This window comes from Crotalus tigris, unplaced genomic scaffold (genome assembly GCF_016545835.1).
Source record: "Crotalus tigris isolate CLP2741 ecotype Arizona unplaced genomic scaffold, ASM1654583v1 scf7180000018825.4774228, whole genome shotgun sequence".
In the NCBI taxonomy this organism is placed as follows: Eukaryota; Metazoa; Chordata; class Lepidosauria; order Squamata; family Viperidae; genus Crotalus; species Crotalus tigris.
The window spans coordinates 64013-81433 of record NW_024097215.1 but is presented as its reverse complement, the minus strand read 5'-3'; the positions used below and the strand labels follow the sequence as shown (position 1 = coordinate 81433).

The 17421-nt window shown below is 44.0% G+C and overlaps 1 protein-coding gene and 1 non-coding gene across 4 annotated transcripts in view; both read left to right on the top strand.

Annotated features, from left to right (window-relative positions):
* Nucleotides 1-17421, top strand: part of CLCN2 (chloride voltage-gated channel 2) — a 115248-nt gene that overhangs the window by 41250 nt on the left and 56577 nt on the right. For 2 of the 3 annotated variants that reach the window (XM_039356510.1, XM_039356509.1), the window contains exons 3-7: nt 4972-5103; nt 7514-7642; nt 9474-9607; nt 11590-11667; nt 13541-13619. In XM_039356510.1, the coding sequence (XP_039212444.1) occupies nt 4972-5103; nt 7514-7642; nt 9474-9607; nt 11590-11667; nt 13541-13619 (552 nt within the window). Of the gene's footprint in view, nt 1-396; nt 873-4971; nt 5104-7513; nt 7643-9473; nt 9608-11589; nt 11668-13540; nt 13620-17421 lie in introns of those variants that run through there. The other variant, XM_039356511.1, reaches the window with a different exon arrangement.
* LOC120314026 lies at nt 17107-17225 on the top strand. The gene has a single exon (XR_005558318.1). It is a non-coding gene; the product is annotated as a 5S ribosomal RNA (ribosomal RNA).

Here is a 17421-nt window from a genome sequence, read left to right as displayed (position 1 = left end):
ACGACAATGGGGCAATCAAGATTCACCAAACAACCACGTGAATCAATACCTGCAGTGATTCACTTAACACAGGGGTTTTCAAACTTGGCCCTTTTATGACTTGTGGACTTCAACTCCCAGAATTCCTCAGCCAGGCACGCTTGCCTGGCTGAGGAATTCTGGGAGTTGAAGTCCACAAGTCATGAAAGGGCCAAGTTAGAAGACCCCTGGCTTAACCGTTGTGGCAAAAAGATCGTAAAATGGGGCGCCACTCCAGTTATCCACTGCCTTGCTTAGCAGTGGAAATTTGGGGCTCAAATTGTGGTCATAAGCTGAGGACTGTCTGCACTGTGTGATTCCAGGTTCAAAGTGAGATGATCGGCAGGCCATTTTCTTCCACAAAACGAAGAGATTAATGGAAAAGTTATTTTGGTGGAGGGAGCAGCTGGGATGTTTGGCTATAGTTCTGCTGGCCATCTTCCTCAGCAATGGACGCTGTTGTCGCCTACAACATTCTGCCAAACTGGATTTTTACTGACAGTACAGATAGTCCTCGACTTACGGCCACAACTGAGCCCCGGATTTCTGTTGCTAAACAAGACAGTTGTGAAGCGAATTTTGCCCCCTTTTACGACCTTTCCTGTCAGAGTTGTGAAGTGAATCGCTGTTCTTGTTAAAGGGAGTCTGGCTTCTTCCCCATTGACTTTGCTCGTCAGAAGAGGATCACATGACCCCCCCCCGGGACGCTGCGACCGTCGTAAATATGAGACAATGGCCAAGGATTTGAATTTAGACCACATGGAGGCTGCAAGGGTCGTAAGTGTGAAAAATGGTCATCAGTCGCTTTTTTTTCAGGGCCGTTGTAACTTTGAACGGTCACTAAACAAACCGTGGTAAGTCAAGGACCAGCTGTCGGGTTGTGTCTGTTTTAAGCATGACGCAATGTGTGGGGCCGTGAGCCTTCAATTTTTCATCCAGAGCTCCTTTGGCCTCCTGGAATCTGCAGTTGCTCCATTCAGACATGGTTCAGTCCAGGAAGCATGCATGCATGCCCACCTCTGGGTTCGCTCGGTGGTACATTCCTCCTTTGACGGCTTGATTTTAACAAAGATGCATTGGTCCCCCCAAACAGACAGATAGGAAATAACGTTTTGCAACAGTCCCTTCCAGTTTTATAACCATCTAGACTCCCCGTTGCCAAAAGCTTGGCCAAACACACACAAACACACATTGTCTGTGGGATCTGGCTCTTCCTAAATCCCTTAGCAACTGTTGCAATCACAGCTTGCCTTGTTCTTGAGGCTGTTTCCCGGTTTAAATGTTGCCAACTCGCAAAGGCAGCCACAGGAGATGGACCGTGTCCTGGTGTGGCTTTGGCTGTGACCGCTTTCCTCTTCTCTGCTCGAGTGGCTACCTCCTGTGACCAGATGGGCAGGAGAGCGAAAGGCTGTTTTCCTAACTGGAGGTGCATCCATGCCACACACACAAGCACACACACACACACACACACATCTCTTTGAGCCCAGCTGTTGGCTTCTGACAGCTGTCATAGCAATGGAGTAAGAGGATGGCCGGCTGTAGGCTTACTCATGAAGTCAGAATTTAGGACTGGCCTCTCGGCTCACCTCAGGCAGCAGTGGTCAGCCAGATGGGGGACATCTGGAAGTGTCTTCAGCTGTTTGAGTATCAAAGGACCAAGCTGGTTCAGATGTACACTTCTGCTCTGTCCAAACCTGAAAAAAAAAAAAGCAGAAATACCCCTTGTGTTTTGATTCTTTAGTGGAATGGTTCTCAACCTTTTTAATGCTGCGATCCCCAACCGATCGTAAGTCGAGGATTGCTCAACCGGTCGTAAGTGGAGGACTACTCAACTGGTGCAGCACCATTTGCAGAATGGGACTTTTGGCGGGCTCAGCAGGGCAGAGACAGCCTGGACCATTCCTATTGGCTTTTGAAAGCCAATAGAATTAGACTCTATTCAAGAGAGTCTATCCTATTGGCTTTCAAAAGCCAATAGAATAAAAGGGAGTAGCACAGCTAAGGAAAAGGGGGAAAAAAGTGGCGGACTGTGTTGTTTGGTGAACCCCGTGAAATGGTCGTTCGACCCCAAATGGGGTCCCGACCCACAGGTTGAGAACCACTGCTTTAGTGTCATGTCATGCCAGGAAATGCCCGTGGAGGTAGAACGAGGCAGGATGAATCTAGCCAGCCAACTAAGGCTGAGTTCATGAAATACATCCTTGACTTACAGCCTCAATGGAGCCTGCTTTTTTTTTTTTTTTTTTTTTTGCGGTGGTCGTAAAGCCAAATGGTTGTTAAAGCCAACACTGCAGCCGTTGAATGAAGATCAGGTGAAGTATTAGTACCGCTTTATAAAAGCTTAGTGAGGCCACGCCTGCAATGCTGCATCCGGTTTTGGTCACCACATTACAAAAAAGATGTTGGAAAAATTCAGAGAAGAGCAACCAAGATGATTAAAAGCCTGAGGACTAAAACATATGAAGAACAGTTGCAGGAACTGGGTATGGCCAGTCTAGAGAAAAGAAGGACTAGGGGGCACATGATAGCAGTATTCCAAGATTTGAGAGGCTGCCCCAAAGAAGAGGGGGTCAACTTATTTTCCAAAGCACCAGAAAGCAAGACAAGAAACAGTGGATGGAAACTAATCAAGGAGAGAAGCAACCTGGAATTAAGGAGAAACTTCTTAACAACGAGGACAATTAACCAGTGGAACAGCCTGCCTCCAGAAGTTGTGGGTGCTCCATCACTGGAAGTTTTCAAAAAGAGACTGGACAGGGTCTCCTGCTTGAGCAGGGGGTTAGACTAGAAGACCTCCAAGGTCCCTTCCTGTTCTAGTCTGATTGATTAATTGATTGAGGGATTGATTGACCGTTAAGCGAACCCATTGTAGTAAAGGCCAGTTTCCTGCAAAAGTATTCTGAATTGAGCAGGTAATCCTCAGAAATTGAAGGCCACATGAGGGGAAATGAGGGCTCTTCATCTGAAGGAGGGTTTGTTATCACAGTTTTCTAACTGCATGTTGCTCTCCATCTTCTGGCCTAGTTGATTGAGAAGTAACAAAGTATAAACCTTGGATGGAGGAACAGTCTATTCCTTTATCTATAGATAAGTGGTGTTAGTCAGTATCATGAATGCTGGCACTGAAGATAAGTCGGTAACAATTTTGAGTCCCGCAAACCAACTCTGATTTAAATCCTGGACCATGAGTCAAAACGGCCCAGTCTGTAGTGGTTGGACTAGCCTTGGACTACAGATAGGCTAAAAGTGGAAGTCAAAAGCTCTGTTACACCATGGGAAGGGCAACTGTGGAATTAAACTACATTTGGTATAAGAAAGGATTGCAGTTTTGTGCCCCAAATTATTTCTGCTAAGCGAGACATTTGTTTAGTCAATTTTGCCCCATTTTACGACCTTTCTCACCACAGTTGTTCAGTAAATCAGTGCAGCTGTTAAATTAGTAACCTGGTTATTAAGTGAATCTGGATTCCCCGTTAATTTTGCTTACTAAACCGATGGCTGTCAGACAAGGACTACCTCTGTTTTATAACTCCATCACTTTGGGGGGGGGGGGCAAAGCTTCATATTTGGGCCTCATGTTGCCCCCAAATGGTCAATGGCAGGACAAAAACGTCGGCTGAAATTTGTTCTGATTTGTTTTCAAGCTGGTTAACAAATTAGATGCAATTCATTAGACTGGCTTCCTGAGGGTTTCAATAACTTTCTTCTTCTTTCACATTGAAAGTTAAAGTTTGGCAACAATTTTGGTTGCTTTCCAAGGATTACATGAATGGCTTGGGTGAAGGAGCACGAACGGAGCCTGATTAAGATAGCCGACACAAAATGCCAGCAATGGTCAAACTTGCTTACAATTTTGGCCAACTAGTCATTCTAATTATTTTTGCTGAATGAAACCTAGTGAGTTTTCAGAGTGTAGTCTTAGTCCGATGTACTTTGAAAGAAACTTTTGGATCTTTTTTAGCATTATGAAATCTACCTCCTCATTAAAGTTATATTACATAACAGTGCAAAAAAAAAAGGATAAATTCTTAAGGCAGTCTTGTTCGACAAAGATGATTAGGGGACTGAAGGCTAAAACATATGAAGAACAGTTGCTGAAATTGGATATGTCTAGTTCAATGAAGAGAAGGACGAGGGGGGACAGGATAGCAGTGTTCCAATCTCTCAGGGGCTGCCCCAAAGAAGAGGGAGTCAAGCTATTCTCCAAAGTACCAGAAGGCAGGACAAGAAGCAACGGATGGAAACTAATCAAGGAGAGAAGCAACCTAGAACTAAGGAGTAACTTCCTGACAGTTAGAACAATTAACCAGTGGAACAACCTGCCTCCAGAAGTGGTGAATGCTCCAACACTGGAAGTTTTTAAGAAGAGACTGAACAGCCATTTGTCGGAAATGGTGTAGAGTTTCCTGCCTGAGCAGGGGGCTGGATAGAAGACCTCCAAGGTCCCTTCCAATTCTGTTATTCTGTTATTCTTCAAGATGCTTCTAAATGGATTGGTTTACCATTTTAATATCTTTCTAGGTTTTGATGATTGGTATTATCTGAGATCCTCTTTATGTAATTCCTTGATAAGAAGGACTGCATTTAGCCTTCCCCAGTGTCTCTAGTTTTTTTTCTTCATGGGTACTTTTTCAGATTTAATTTCTTTGAGATTTAATAATAATAATAATAGTAATAGTAATAGTAAGTACTAAATGGAGTTCTAAATGCTAAGAGATATTTTACACCTATATCTAAATACTGCAAGTTTTTCCTGTTTTTGTTCCTTTTTTGCTCCTCTTCCCTATCAAAAATTTTTGTATTTCTGCCACTCCCATCCTGTACTTGCTTTGAAAGTGAATTGTTTCTATAGCAATGGACCAGTGCTGTTTTCTCCTGTATCCCAACTTCTCTGCGATGCAGCCCTATGGATGTCCCGTTTCTCATCTGTCCCTTTCTCTCTCTCTCTTGCAGTCTGTACTGTGCGGTGCCAAAAGTTCCTCATCTCCAAAGTGGGCGAAGACTGGATCTTCCTGATCCTGTTGGGTCTGCTGATGGCCTTGGTAAGCTGGGCCATGGACTTTGCTATAGCAATTTGCCTGCAAGGTAAGAAGATTGTAGATTATCACTGCAAAGGCAGAACTCCTGGGGTAGGACTCTGGAGCGCAAGACTTTGAAGAGGAGGCCATTTATTTTTATTTTATTTTATTTTATTTTATTATTTTGTTTCGTTTCATTTCATTTTATTTATTTTATTATTTTGTTTCATTTCATTTTATTTTATTTATTGTATTGTATTTATTTTACTTTATTATTTATTTTATTATTTTATTACTTTATTTTATTTATTATTTTATTTTATGTTTTATTTTATATTTTATTTTATTTTATTATTTTGTTTCATTTCATTTTATTTTATTCATTTTATTTTATTTATTGTATTGTATTTATTTTACTTTATTATTTATTTCATTATTTTATTATTTTATTTTATTTATTATTTTATATTTTATTTTATTTTTTATTTTATTTTATTATCTTGTTTCATTTTGTTTCATTTTTTTATTATTTTTATTTATTTTATTTATTGTATTTATTTTATTATTTTTATTTTATTTTATTTTTTATTTCATTTTATTTTTTATTTTGCTTTTTATTTTTTATTTTATTTTAATTTTATATTTTACTTTGTTTTATTTTATTTATTTTATTATTTTGTTTCATTTTGTTTTGTTTCGTTTTATTTATTTTATTATTTTATTTCATTTTATTTATTGTATTTATTTTATTTTATTATTTTTTATTTTATTTTATTTATTATTTTATTTTATATTTTGTTTTTTATTTTTTGTTTTGCTTTTTATATTTTACTTTGTTTTATTTTGTTATTTTGTTTTATTTTATTATTTTTTATTTTATTTTATTTTTTATTTTATTTTATATTATTTTATTTTTTTATTTTGCTTTTTTATTTTATTTTAATTTTATATTTTATTTTGTTTTATTTTATTTTCAACATGTGACTGTAATGGAGCCTGTCCATTGTGGTTGTAAGCTTTGACGGTTGTAAAGTGGGTGGCCATGTGACTACACTCATTCTGACAACATTTCTTGTGGCATTTGTTATGTAAATGTGACAGTCATAAAATGAACACAGTGGTCGTAAAGTGATGGTCACTGTGGGCCTTTTTTGCAAAAAAAAAAAAAAAACAAACCCAAACAAACCCAGAAGTAAATACCTGTTTTCAGCAAAAACGTCGTAAAAAGCACTCATCTGACCCTGGGACACTGCAAATAGCCAAAAGTGTAGGCTGGTGGCCAAGAGCTTGACTTAAGTCAAGGACTTTTATTATTATTATTATTTTATTTTTATTATGTATTATTTTATTTTTTATTGTGATCCTGAGCAGTTTACAATAATTAAAGCATAGAAACTCCCCCACCCCCTCACCTGACATAGAGCCGTGATGGCGCAGTGGTTAGAATGCAGAACTGCAAGCTAACTCTGCCCACAATCTAAAGTTTGATCCTGACCGGCTCAAGGTTGACTCAGCCTTCCATCCTTCCGAGGTTGGCAAAATGAGGACCTAGATTTGTTGGTGGCAAATATGCTGACTCTGTAAACTGCTTAGAGAGGGCTATAAAGCACCGTGAAGCGGTATGTAAGTCTAAATGCTATTGGTAGTGCTGTCTTAAGGACAAACAACAAGCCCACTTGCAGACAAAAACACATCCGTTAAGTCCAGCTCATCCATCCCTCTGATCCAAAGGCCTGGGGAAACAGCCTGGACTTCAGCGCCTTGCAATAGGCCAGACCTGTCAAACACAAGGCCCGGGGGCTGGATGCGGCCCGCACAGTGGTTTCATGTGGCCCGCGAAGCCATCCTAGAAACAATGAAGGACCAGACCGGCCGGGAGCCAATGTACAATTTTGTGGTGGCCATCTATGCTGAAACGCATTCAGTCTTAGCTCCACAAGACCGTCCGGAACCAGCGAGGAAGCAGCCCCTGCTGCGTCGGCCCCGCCCCCTGGGTGCATGCTGGGGAGGTGTCACCCTTTGTGAGGAATGAAGAAATGGACCATGCCTTGGCGCTTGCTCCAGTCCCACCCCCTTCTGCCAGAGACCCTCAGATCTGCCCCACTCCTGCCCAGGCCCCCACAGGCCCCCTTGACGCGAACGATGTCGAGCTGGCCACGCCCACCCAGTAGGCCACACCCACTCCATCCCACCTAGTAGGCTGCACTCACCCTGGCCACACCCACCCGGCCCCCCAAGGGCAACCGCAATGCTGATGCGGTCCTCAATGAAATTGAGTTTGACACCCCTACAATAGGCTAACAGGATTGGGACCATTGCAATTTCTGGGGGAAGATGCTGAGAAAGTGGTCTTTTCTCGGCAAAAGCATGACTTTAGCTTAGTTTCCTGCGTGGGGGCAACTTAACCTGGAGGATTATCTCCTGTGGATTGACAAGCAACCCATTTCTCTCTCTCTCTCTCTCCTTGACTCTTGCAGCCCAGAAGTGGATGTACGGCGGGTTGGATACCAACGTTTTCTTGCAATACATGGCTTGGATTACCTACCCCATTGTGCTCATCACTTTCTCCGCTGGCTTTACTCAGATCCTAGCCCCGCAGGCGGTGGGTGAGTGCTGATCTGGAGAAGTGGGAAAGGAAGGAGCTGCTTTGGAGAAAGCCCAGCTGTTTGGAAGGCACACAGCTGGGAACCCACCTTGTGCCGGCCCCCCTTTCTTTTCTGTCCCCCTACTGCAGTGTTTCCCAAACTTGACAATTTTACAAGCAGCTGTTTCCCAAACAGTGTTTCTCAAACTTGACAATTTTAAGGCATGTGGACTTCAACTCCCAGAATTCCACAGCCAGCATTGCTGGCTGTGGAATTCTGGGAGTTGAAGTCCACATGCCTTAAAATTGTCAAGTTTGGGAAACACTGCCCTACTGGAATGCCTGGGGACAAGGAAGGTCCAATTCCATCAGAAACCCAAACTCAGGGAAGTCTCCTGAAAGGTGGTCCTTTCTGCCCAACAGATCACCTTCCTCTGCCTAAAACCTTAAAGGTTTTCTCTATATTTGAGTGATCCCTCTTTTTCCCTCAGAGGGGAACGAAACCAAGGTATTCTCTGCCCTGAATCATAAGAAGCAGATCCGTAGCCCATGCTTGCAGAAGATTTACACAGCTGGAAGCCTGCTGGCTGGGGGAATTCTAGGAGATGAAGTCCATATATCTTGAAGTGGCTAAGTTAAATAGTTGAATGAGTTGTGTGGGCATTGACTCTGAATGAGAAGAGTTTTTTCCAGGAAGTCTCTTTCTGGCTTTTCCTGGTTCTTCTTTTCTGCCTCATCCATTTCTCTCTCTCTCTTTCCCTCTCTCTCCTCTCTCTTCTCTCTTCTTTCTCTTCTCTCTCTCTTTTTCTCTCTTCTCTCTTCTCTCTCTCTTCTCTCTCCTCTCTCCTCTCTCCTTTCTCTTCTCTCTCTTTCTGTCTTCTTTCTCTGTCTCTCTCCTCTCTCTCTTCTTTCTCTTCTCTCTCTCTTCTCTCTCCTCTCTCCTCTCTCCTTTCTCTTCTCTCTCTTTCTGTCTTCTTTCTCTGTCTCTCTCCTCTCTCCTCTCTCCTTTCTCTTCTCTCTCTTTCTGTCTTCTTTCTCTGTCTCTCTCCTCTCTCCTCTCTCCTTTCTCTTCTCTCTCTTTCTGTCTTCTTTCTCTGTCTCTCTCCTCTCTCTCTTCTTTCTCTTCTCTCTCTCTTCTCTCTCCTCTCTCCTCTCTCCTTTCTCTTCTCTCTCTTTCTGTCTTCTTTCTCTGTCTCTCTCCTCTCTCCTCTCTCCTTTCTCTTCTCTCTCTTTCTGTCTTCTTTCTCTGTCTCTCTCCTCTCTCCTCTCTCCTTTCTCTTCTCTCTCTTTCTGTCTTCTTTCTCTGTCTCTCTCCTCTCTCCTCTCTCCTTTCTCTTCTCTCTCTTTCTGTCTTCTTTCTCTGTCTCTCTCCTCTCTCTCTTCTTTCTCTTCTCTCTCTCTTCTCTCTCCTCTCTCCTCTCTCCTTTCTCTTCTCTCTCTTTCTGTCTTCTTTCTCTGTCTCTCTCCTCTCTCCTCTCTCCTTTCTCTTCTCTCTCTTTCTGTCTTCTTTCTCTGTCTCTCTCCTCTCTCTCTTCTTTCTCCTCTCTCTCTTCTCTTTCTCTCTCTCCCTCCTTCCCTCTCTCTCTTCTCTCTCCTCTCCTCTCTCTCTTTCTTCTCTCTCTTCTCTCTTCTCTCTCTCTTCTCTTTGTGTCTCTTTCTTCTCTTTCTCTCTCCTCTCTCTTTCTCTCTTCTCTCTCTCTCCTCTCTCTTTCTCTCTCCTCTCTCTTCTCCTTTCTCTTCTCTCTCTTTCTTCTCCTCTCTCTCTCTCTCTTTCTCTGTTCTCTCTCTCTCTCTCCCTCCCTCCTTCTCTTCTCTTCTCTTCTCTTTTCTTTTTCTTTTTTCTTTCTCTACAGGCTCTGGCATCCCAGAAATGAAAACTATCCTGCGTGGTGTGGTGCTGAAGGAATACCTTACCCTCAAGACTTTTGTGGCCAAAGTCATTGGACTGACCTGTGCATTAGGCAGCGGGATGCCTTTGGGGAAAGAGGTGAGGGGGGATCTGGGGTCCATAGGCTACCAAGATGGAGAAATATCTAGAAACCAAGTTCTGGCTGGAATAGTGAAAAAACACAACTGTCTTTGGTTTCCAGAAGGGTAGCGTGAGAGAAGATGTGATACAGGCAATCCTTGCCTTATGACCAATCAATTAACAACTATTTGAAGTCTCAGTGGATCCTCCCACCCCCGAAAGTTACTCATGTCCTGGTTCCCAAGTTCTGACATCCCCTCCCCTGTGCGGTGTCACGTGATTGTATTTTGGGCACTTAGCATTTACGGCTGTTTGCAGTGGCTCTGTGGTCCTGTGATCATGATTTATGATGTTTTTGACAGAAACCAGCTTTTACTTCCAGTTTCTTGCAAAAAGTGGCCCAGAGTGTACAATGGCTTCATTAAATAATTGCCACATCCAGTTAACAGCTGCTGCGAAAAAGGTCACAAAATCAGATTTAGTCATAGCAATAGCACTTAGACTTATATACAGCTTCCCAGTGCGTTACAGCCCTCTCTAAGCGGTCTGCAGAGTCAGTGTATTTGCTCCCAACAATCCTCATTTTACTGACCTTGGAAGGATGGGAAGCTGAGTCAACTGTGAGCCAGTCAGGTTTGAGCTGCTGTCAGTCGGCAGAATTAGCCTGCAATACTGCTTTCTAACCACTGCGCCACCACACCCATCATGGCTTACAACCGTAATTGTGGGACTCCAGTTATGATCATAACTTGAAAACAATCTGTACCTGTCTTCAAGTTTCTGAAACTTGAGACTTCTCCTCACTTGCTCCAGCGGGTAAGAATTCGAGTGGAAAGGATGAAACTGCAAGGATGTAGATAGAAATTAGAAATTGAGAAGAATGTCTTGACAGGAAGAGCTGCCAGTCAGTGAATAGGCCAGTGATGGCGAACCTTTTAGACCGAGTGCCCAAACTGCAACCCAAAACCCACTTATGCATCGTTGGGTGCTGGGTGGGTGTGGCCCATTGGCTGGGCGTGGCTGCGGTGGTAACGGCAGACTGGGTGGGACTAAAAAGTTCAATCAATCAATTACAACTTTGCAAGATCTTTTTTTTTCCCTGCCAGAAATTGAAATTGACTGATTGAACCTTTTTTTTTTTTTTTTGGCACACCGTGGCGGAGGCCTAAAGCGAAAAGGTTTTATGAAACCCAGCTGAAGGCCTAGGACTGGGGCGATGGCGCGTGTGCCCACAGAGAGGGCTCTGCGTGCCACCTGTGGCATGCGTGCCATAGGTTGGCCACCATGGGAATAGGCTCTTCTTGAAGTGGTTTCTGCCCTTCACTGAAGGTTTTCAGAGACAGAAAAGTCATCTGTCAGGGATAGTCTGCAGGAAATCCTCGACTTAACACCATTCATTTAGTGACTGTTCAGAGTTGCAGTGCCACTGAAAAAAAGTGACTTATGACCGTCTTTCACACTTGTGACCATTGCAGCATGTGATCAAAATTCAGGTCCTTGGCAATTGTCTCGTCTCTACAATGGTTGCAGTGTTCTGGGATCATGTGATCCCCTTTTGAGACCTTCTGACAAGCAAGGTCAGTGGGGAAGCCAGGTTCACTTAACAACCAGGTTACTCACTTAACGGCTGCAGTGATTCACTTAACAACTGTGGCGAGAAAGGTCCTAAAATGGGGGCAAAACTCACTTAAGAGCTGTTCTTGCTTAGCAATGGAAATTTGTGGGAATGTGGGAATGTGGTCATAAGTCAAGGACTACCTGAAGTGAACCCTGCAGAAGATTGGACATGATGATCTCTGGGGTCCCTTCCAACTCTTCCCAAGGCTGGTTAATCCAACTGCCTCTTCAGCCTTCATAACTGGGCACATAGATCGTTGATTGAGATGGGCGGCTATAAAAACTGAATAAATACATAAAAATAATAACCTGGAGAGTGTTTGGGACCTAGCAACAATCTGCTGATCTTGCTAACTTCTTCTATCTCTCTTTCCTGTGTGCAGGGACCCTTTGTCCACATAGCCAGCATGTGTGCAGCCCTCCTCAGCAAGTTCCTTTCCGTCTTTGGAGGCATTTACGAGGTGAGTATCTACCTCTGAGGCTGCAAGGTAAGAATAGTAATAACTCACAGTAGTAACTGTGAGAGGGATCTCGGAGTCCTAGTGGACAGTCACTTAAATATGAGCCAGCTGTGTGCTGCAGCTGCCAAAAAAGCCAACACAGTGCTGGGCTGCATTAACAGAGGGATAGAATCAAGACCACATGAAGTGTTAATACCACTTTACAATGCCTTGGTAAGGCCACACTTGGAATACTGCATCCAGTTTTGGTCACCACGATGTAAAAAAGATGTTGAGACTCTAGAAAGAGTACAAAGAAGAGCAACAAAGATGATTAGGGGACTGGAGGCTAAAACATATAAGGAACGGTTGCTGGAATTGGGTATGTCTAGTCTAATGAAGAGAAGGACGAGGGGGGACATGAGAGCTGTCTTCCAATATCTCAGGGGCTGCCCCAAAGAAGAGGGAATCAAGCTATTCTCCAAAGTGCCAGAAGGCAGGACAAGAAGTAATGGATGGAAACTAACCAAAGAGAGAAGCAACCTAGAACTATGGAAAAACTTCCTGACAGAACAATTAACCAGTGGAACAACCTGCCTCTAGAAGCGGTGAATGCTCCAATACTGGAAGTTTTTAAAAAGAGACTGGACAGCCATTTCTCTGAAATGGTATAGGGTTACCTGCTTAAGCAGGGGGTTGGACTTGATGACCTCCAAGGTCCCTTCCAACTTTATTATTATTATTAATAATAATAATAATAATAATAATAATATGGGCTCTGAGAATGGAAGAACGAGATGACTGTTGGTTAATCAGGGGCCCTTGGTGTAATCTGAGCTTGGTTGTTTTCTTGCAGACGTCTCATTACCAAGCTAGGTAACATCATCAGTGCAAGAGCCGAGGTGGCGCAGTAGTTACAGTGCAGTACTGCAGGCCACTTTAGCTGACTATGTTCAGCAGGTCAGCAGTTCAAATCTCACCGGCTCAAGGTTGACTCAGCCTTCCATCCTTCCGGGGTAGGTAAAATGAGGACCCAGATTGTTGGGGGCAATGTAAATATATATATACATTGCTTACTGGTGTACACCGCTTAGAGAGTGCTTGTACTTAAAGCGGTATATAAGTCTCATAAATAAATAAATAAATAAATAAATTCTAGCCAGCCACTCGCACGACCCAATTCTGAATAGGCCCGATAGTGGGCCACAGCTCACAGTTGGAGACCCCTGCCCTAGCCTCAGTCCTAGGATTTGTAGTTTGGGGAGAATAACCCCGAAATTATAGAAATCCATCAAACAAACAAAAAGCTAAATCCAGGCCTACATTATGGTGATAGCCCCAAAATCCTACAGCTACTCTTGAACTCTTAGGAAAATGCTGTTGTGGACTTGTTGCTGTTGCATTATTCCTGTTACCCTATTATGATTAGATTCATGACTTCATTCTCGAAATCTCTTGCCCGCCAGCTAGCATTACATCGTGCCCCAAAGCCAGGGTGTCTGAGAACAATGGGGATAGTAGTCCAAGCTATTTAGGAGGTCTGTTTTTAGCACTTAATGGATAAAAATATATGTTGAAAGCTGAGAAAGGCCAGGAGAGGTGGGAAGTAAGAACTGAAGGAGGATTCCTATTGTGGGATGGCTTATTTGTGGTCTGCGTATCAACTTAACTCTCTGTGACATTGACAGAAAAAGAGAGCGCCGTGAGAAAACAGCCTTTCTTGTGGTGTTAATTAATTAGTTAGTTAGTTAGTTTGTTTGTTTATCGAATTTAAAAACTGCCCATTTCCCTTACTGATGCTTTTTCTTTCACTGAAGTCACTTTTATGATTTAAATCACAATGGCTTTTCTCTTGGCATATAGCAGTCTCTCTCTCTCTCTCTCTCTCTTGCAGAATGAATCCCGCAATATTGAGATGCTGGCGGCTGCTTGTGCGGTGGGCGTTGGGTGCTGCTTCGCTGCTCCCATTGGCGGTAAGGCTTCCTTCCGGAACGTTCCGCAACTCGTCCCTGTCTCTGCTCCAAAACTCTCCTTTCCTGGCTCCTCTGTCCCAGAATGGGCTTTTCTGTGAATTTTGCCAGTACAGCTGAACCCACTATATATGAATCGGGATGTTAATTTCCATTCCTGATGATTTCCCCAAACAGGTTAGGGAACTGACAAGTTGAGCTGTTTCCAATTTGCAAAATCAGAAGTTGGAGAAATGGTCATTATAGGACCATGGAAGTTTTGCTTGGGGGGGGGGGATTCCTGAATTGTTCAGACAACAGAATTGGATTTTCCCCTAGAGAAGTATTCAACGCAAGGTCTGGAACATTGTCCGTTCCAGCCATTTCTTGTACAAATATTTTCTTTAAAAAGCTCGAAGTGGCCAAAGTTGGTAGAACTGTGGATGAAATCAAGGAAGACGTAAGCATATCATCCTGTTTCCCTCAATCTGTCCCCTAAATCAGGGGTCTTTAAACTTTGTCCTTTTATGACTTGTGCCTGGCTGAGGAATTCTGGGAGTTGAAGTCCACAAGTCATAAAAGGGCCAAATTTGAAGACCCTGCACTAGGCAATATGATTCCATTACACATTTGTAATTCCATAATTCGGTGGGAATCATATTCAGAGCCAACATTCCTAGCCTATCCGTGAGGGAAGCCACTTTTAAGCTCACTGGGAGCCCAAGAGTCTGCTCCTCTTTTAGAAGGCAACTTTGCCGATGTAAATTTCCAAAATCCCGTGTGCTGTCTCATGCCTAGATTCCCAGAAACTGACTAGAAGTGCTAAAGAGGGAACGGTGCTCTGCCTGTGTTCAGAAGCAGCCTCTCCTTAACTCAATCCGGGTTGACTGGCATTTGGAAGAGCTGCCAAACCGGGCTCAAAGGAGTCTTTTGGCACAGTTGTGGGAAAAGCGCAACGTTGCAGGTCCCAGCTAGGAGGATGCCGCCCTTGATTTGATCAAGAAGGTTTCTGGATCCCCTTAGGCATCCGAGGCAGATCCAGGTGGTAATCCCACCTCCACCTTCTGCCAAAATCTTGCAGGTCTCTCTTTCTTCTTGTGCTGGTCCAGGCACCTTCTCCTGCACCACCTGGCTTCTTGAGGGTTTTATATCAATAAAAGTCACACCCTCCCACTCTCCAAAACCTGGGTGTAAACAGTGAAGTGGGTGGCCAGGTTACGTCAAGCAAGATGGGTCTTGAGCAATGACCCCATTAATTGCTCCCATGGGGAGTAAAGAAACACGCCACGAATAAGCTTATTTGAAGCAACACTCATTCCAGTGGTTATTATCACTCCTGAACGTCTATGGAGATTCTCCCTCATCTGTCATCCAGGTCAGGGTTGTTCCAAAGGTGCCTTTTCACGAAGCAACTGGACTTTCTTGTTTTTCTCTTTGAAGACGTTTCGCTTCTGCTTCAAGAAGCTTCTTCAGCTCTGACTGGATGGTGGGGAATGGAAGGATTTATATTCCTTGCAGACAGCTGGGCATTTGCATTCTTTTAGAGCAGGGGTCTTCAAACTTGGCCCTTTTATGACTTGTGGACTTCAACTCCCAGAATTCCTCAGCAAGCATGCCTGGCTGAGGAATTCTGGGAGTTGAAGTCCACAAGTCATAAAAGGGCCAAGTTTGAAGACCCCTGTTTTAGAGAGTCGTTGAGGCCACTTGGAAGTTTATCTGGGTTGTCAGGGTCACCTGAGTGGTGCAAATGGGTGTGGAGCCTTCCTGGAATTGCTGAAAGGACCGTGTTGTAGACTGGAGATAGATGATGTCGTATCCCTTCCCCTCTGTTGAGGGAGAGCTGTTCAATTTTGACATAGAATAGATGGCCTCTTTGACCCCCTCTTTTAAATCAGCAGTCCATTTTGTCCAAAATGTGGACTTTGCTGTCTTCGAAAGAGCGGCCTTTGTGTTCTAAGTGCAGATAGACTGCTGAATCTTGTCCTGATGGGTTTGTTCTCCTATGTTGTGCCATACATTTATGAACTTGTTTGGTTTCCATTCAAACCAGCGGTCCTCTCTGTCCACAAACAGAGAGCTAAAAGAAGGCAAATGACCAGCGGTCTGCAAGGAGTATAAATCCTTCCCTTCCCCACCATCCAGTCAGAGCTGAAGAAGCTTCTTGGATGAGAAGCGAAACGTCCAAAGAAAAACAAGAAAGTCCAGTTGCCTCGTGAAAAAAACACCTTTGGGGTATCACCCTTGAGATTTTCACCCAGGGGCAAGTGAACAACACATCACACAACACTTCTGCTTCTTCTCCATGCTCATGCTTTTGCAGGTAGTCCTCGCCTTACAACCGTTTGTTTAGTCGCCATTTGTTTAGTTACGACTGCACTGAAGAAAGTAACTTATGACCGTTTTTTACACCGACGAAAAAAAGTACATGAATATTTTTCATACTTATGACCAGGGGTAGGCAACCTTGGCTCTTTTATGACTGGTGGACTTCAACTCCCAGAATTCCTGAGCCAGCCATGCTGAGGGGAAAGGGAGAGTTTCCAAGCTGAGCCATGCTGGCTCAGGAATTCTGGGAGTTGAAGTCCATGAGTCATAAAAGAGCCAATGTTGCCTACCCCTGCCCTAGGCCTAGGCTGCTTTGTGACTTCAACTCCCAGAATTCCTGAGCCAGCCATGCTGAGGGGAAAGGGAGAGTTTCCAAGCTGAGCCATGCTGGCTCAGGAATTCTGGGAGTTGAAGTCCATGAGTCATAAAAGAGCCAAGGTTGCCCACCTCTGCTTATGACCATTACAGCATTCCCCATGGTCGCGTGATCGGAATTCAGACCCTGGGCAACTTAACTCACATTTATGACGGTAGCAATGTCCCAGGAGTCATGTGATCGATGCCCTTTTGTGACTTTCTGACAAGCAAAGTCAGTGGGGAAGCCCGGTTCACTTCACTATCGGGCTAGTAATTTAATAACTGTAGTGATTTGCTTAACAGCGGCGGCAAGAAAGGTCGTAAAATGGGACGAAACCCGCTTAACAACCGAGTCACTGAGCAACAGAAATGCTGGGCTCAATTGTGGACATTAAGTCAGGACCATCTGTATGTTCATACTGTCCCTTCATGAGCTCCATCTGTTTTTGGAGCCAAAAGTATGAATGCAGGGCAAAGAGAAAAAACCCAGTGCTCCAAAATGGAGAAGGGTAGGCAACCTTGGCTCTTTTATGACTGGTGGACTTCAACTCCCAGAATTCCTGAGCCAGCATGGCTCAGCTTAGAAACCTCCCTTTCCCCTCAGCGTGGCTGGCTGAGGAATTCTGGGAGTTGAAGTCCACGAGTCATAAAAGAGCCAAGGTTGCCTACCTCTGGCCCTAGTCAAAAAGATTTTTTTAAAAATTGTTTTCATGGACCATTTGGAGATGGAGGCCTCTGTTAAAAGCGAAGATCCAATCGATGCAAATTTATTATGGTTGTTAGTAAGTCGGGAAGCGGCTTAAAAGGAATAGCTATGAAACAGTGTGTTGTCTACGGCCATACTACCCTGAACGCGCCCGATCCCGTCTGATCTCGGAAGCTAAGCAGGGTCAGGCCTGGTTAGTACTTGGATGGGAGACCGCCTGGGAATACCGGGTGCTGTAGGCTTTTTTTTTTGCCCCCCTTTGTTTTTTCTCCCCCACCCCCTCCCCCTTGTCCAGCCTGTGCTCAACCTTTGCTGCAAATTGCAGCCCGTGCAGATCAAAGCAGCGCTCCGAGCCCGCTGGGTGAGATGGGCTGGCCGGACTCTTGCATTCACTTGCCTAGAATGGCGTCCTGCCTTTACAAGCAGCCTGTGACGGTA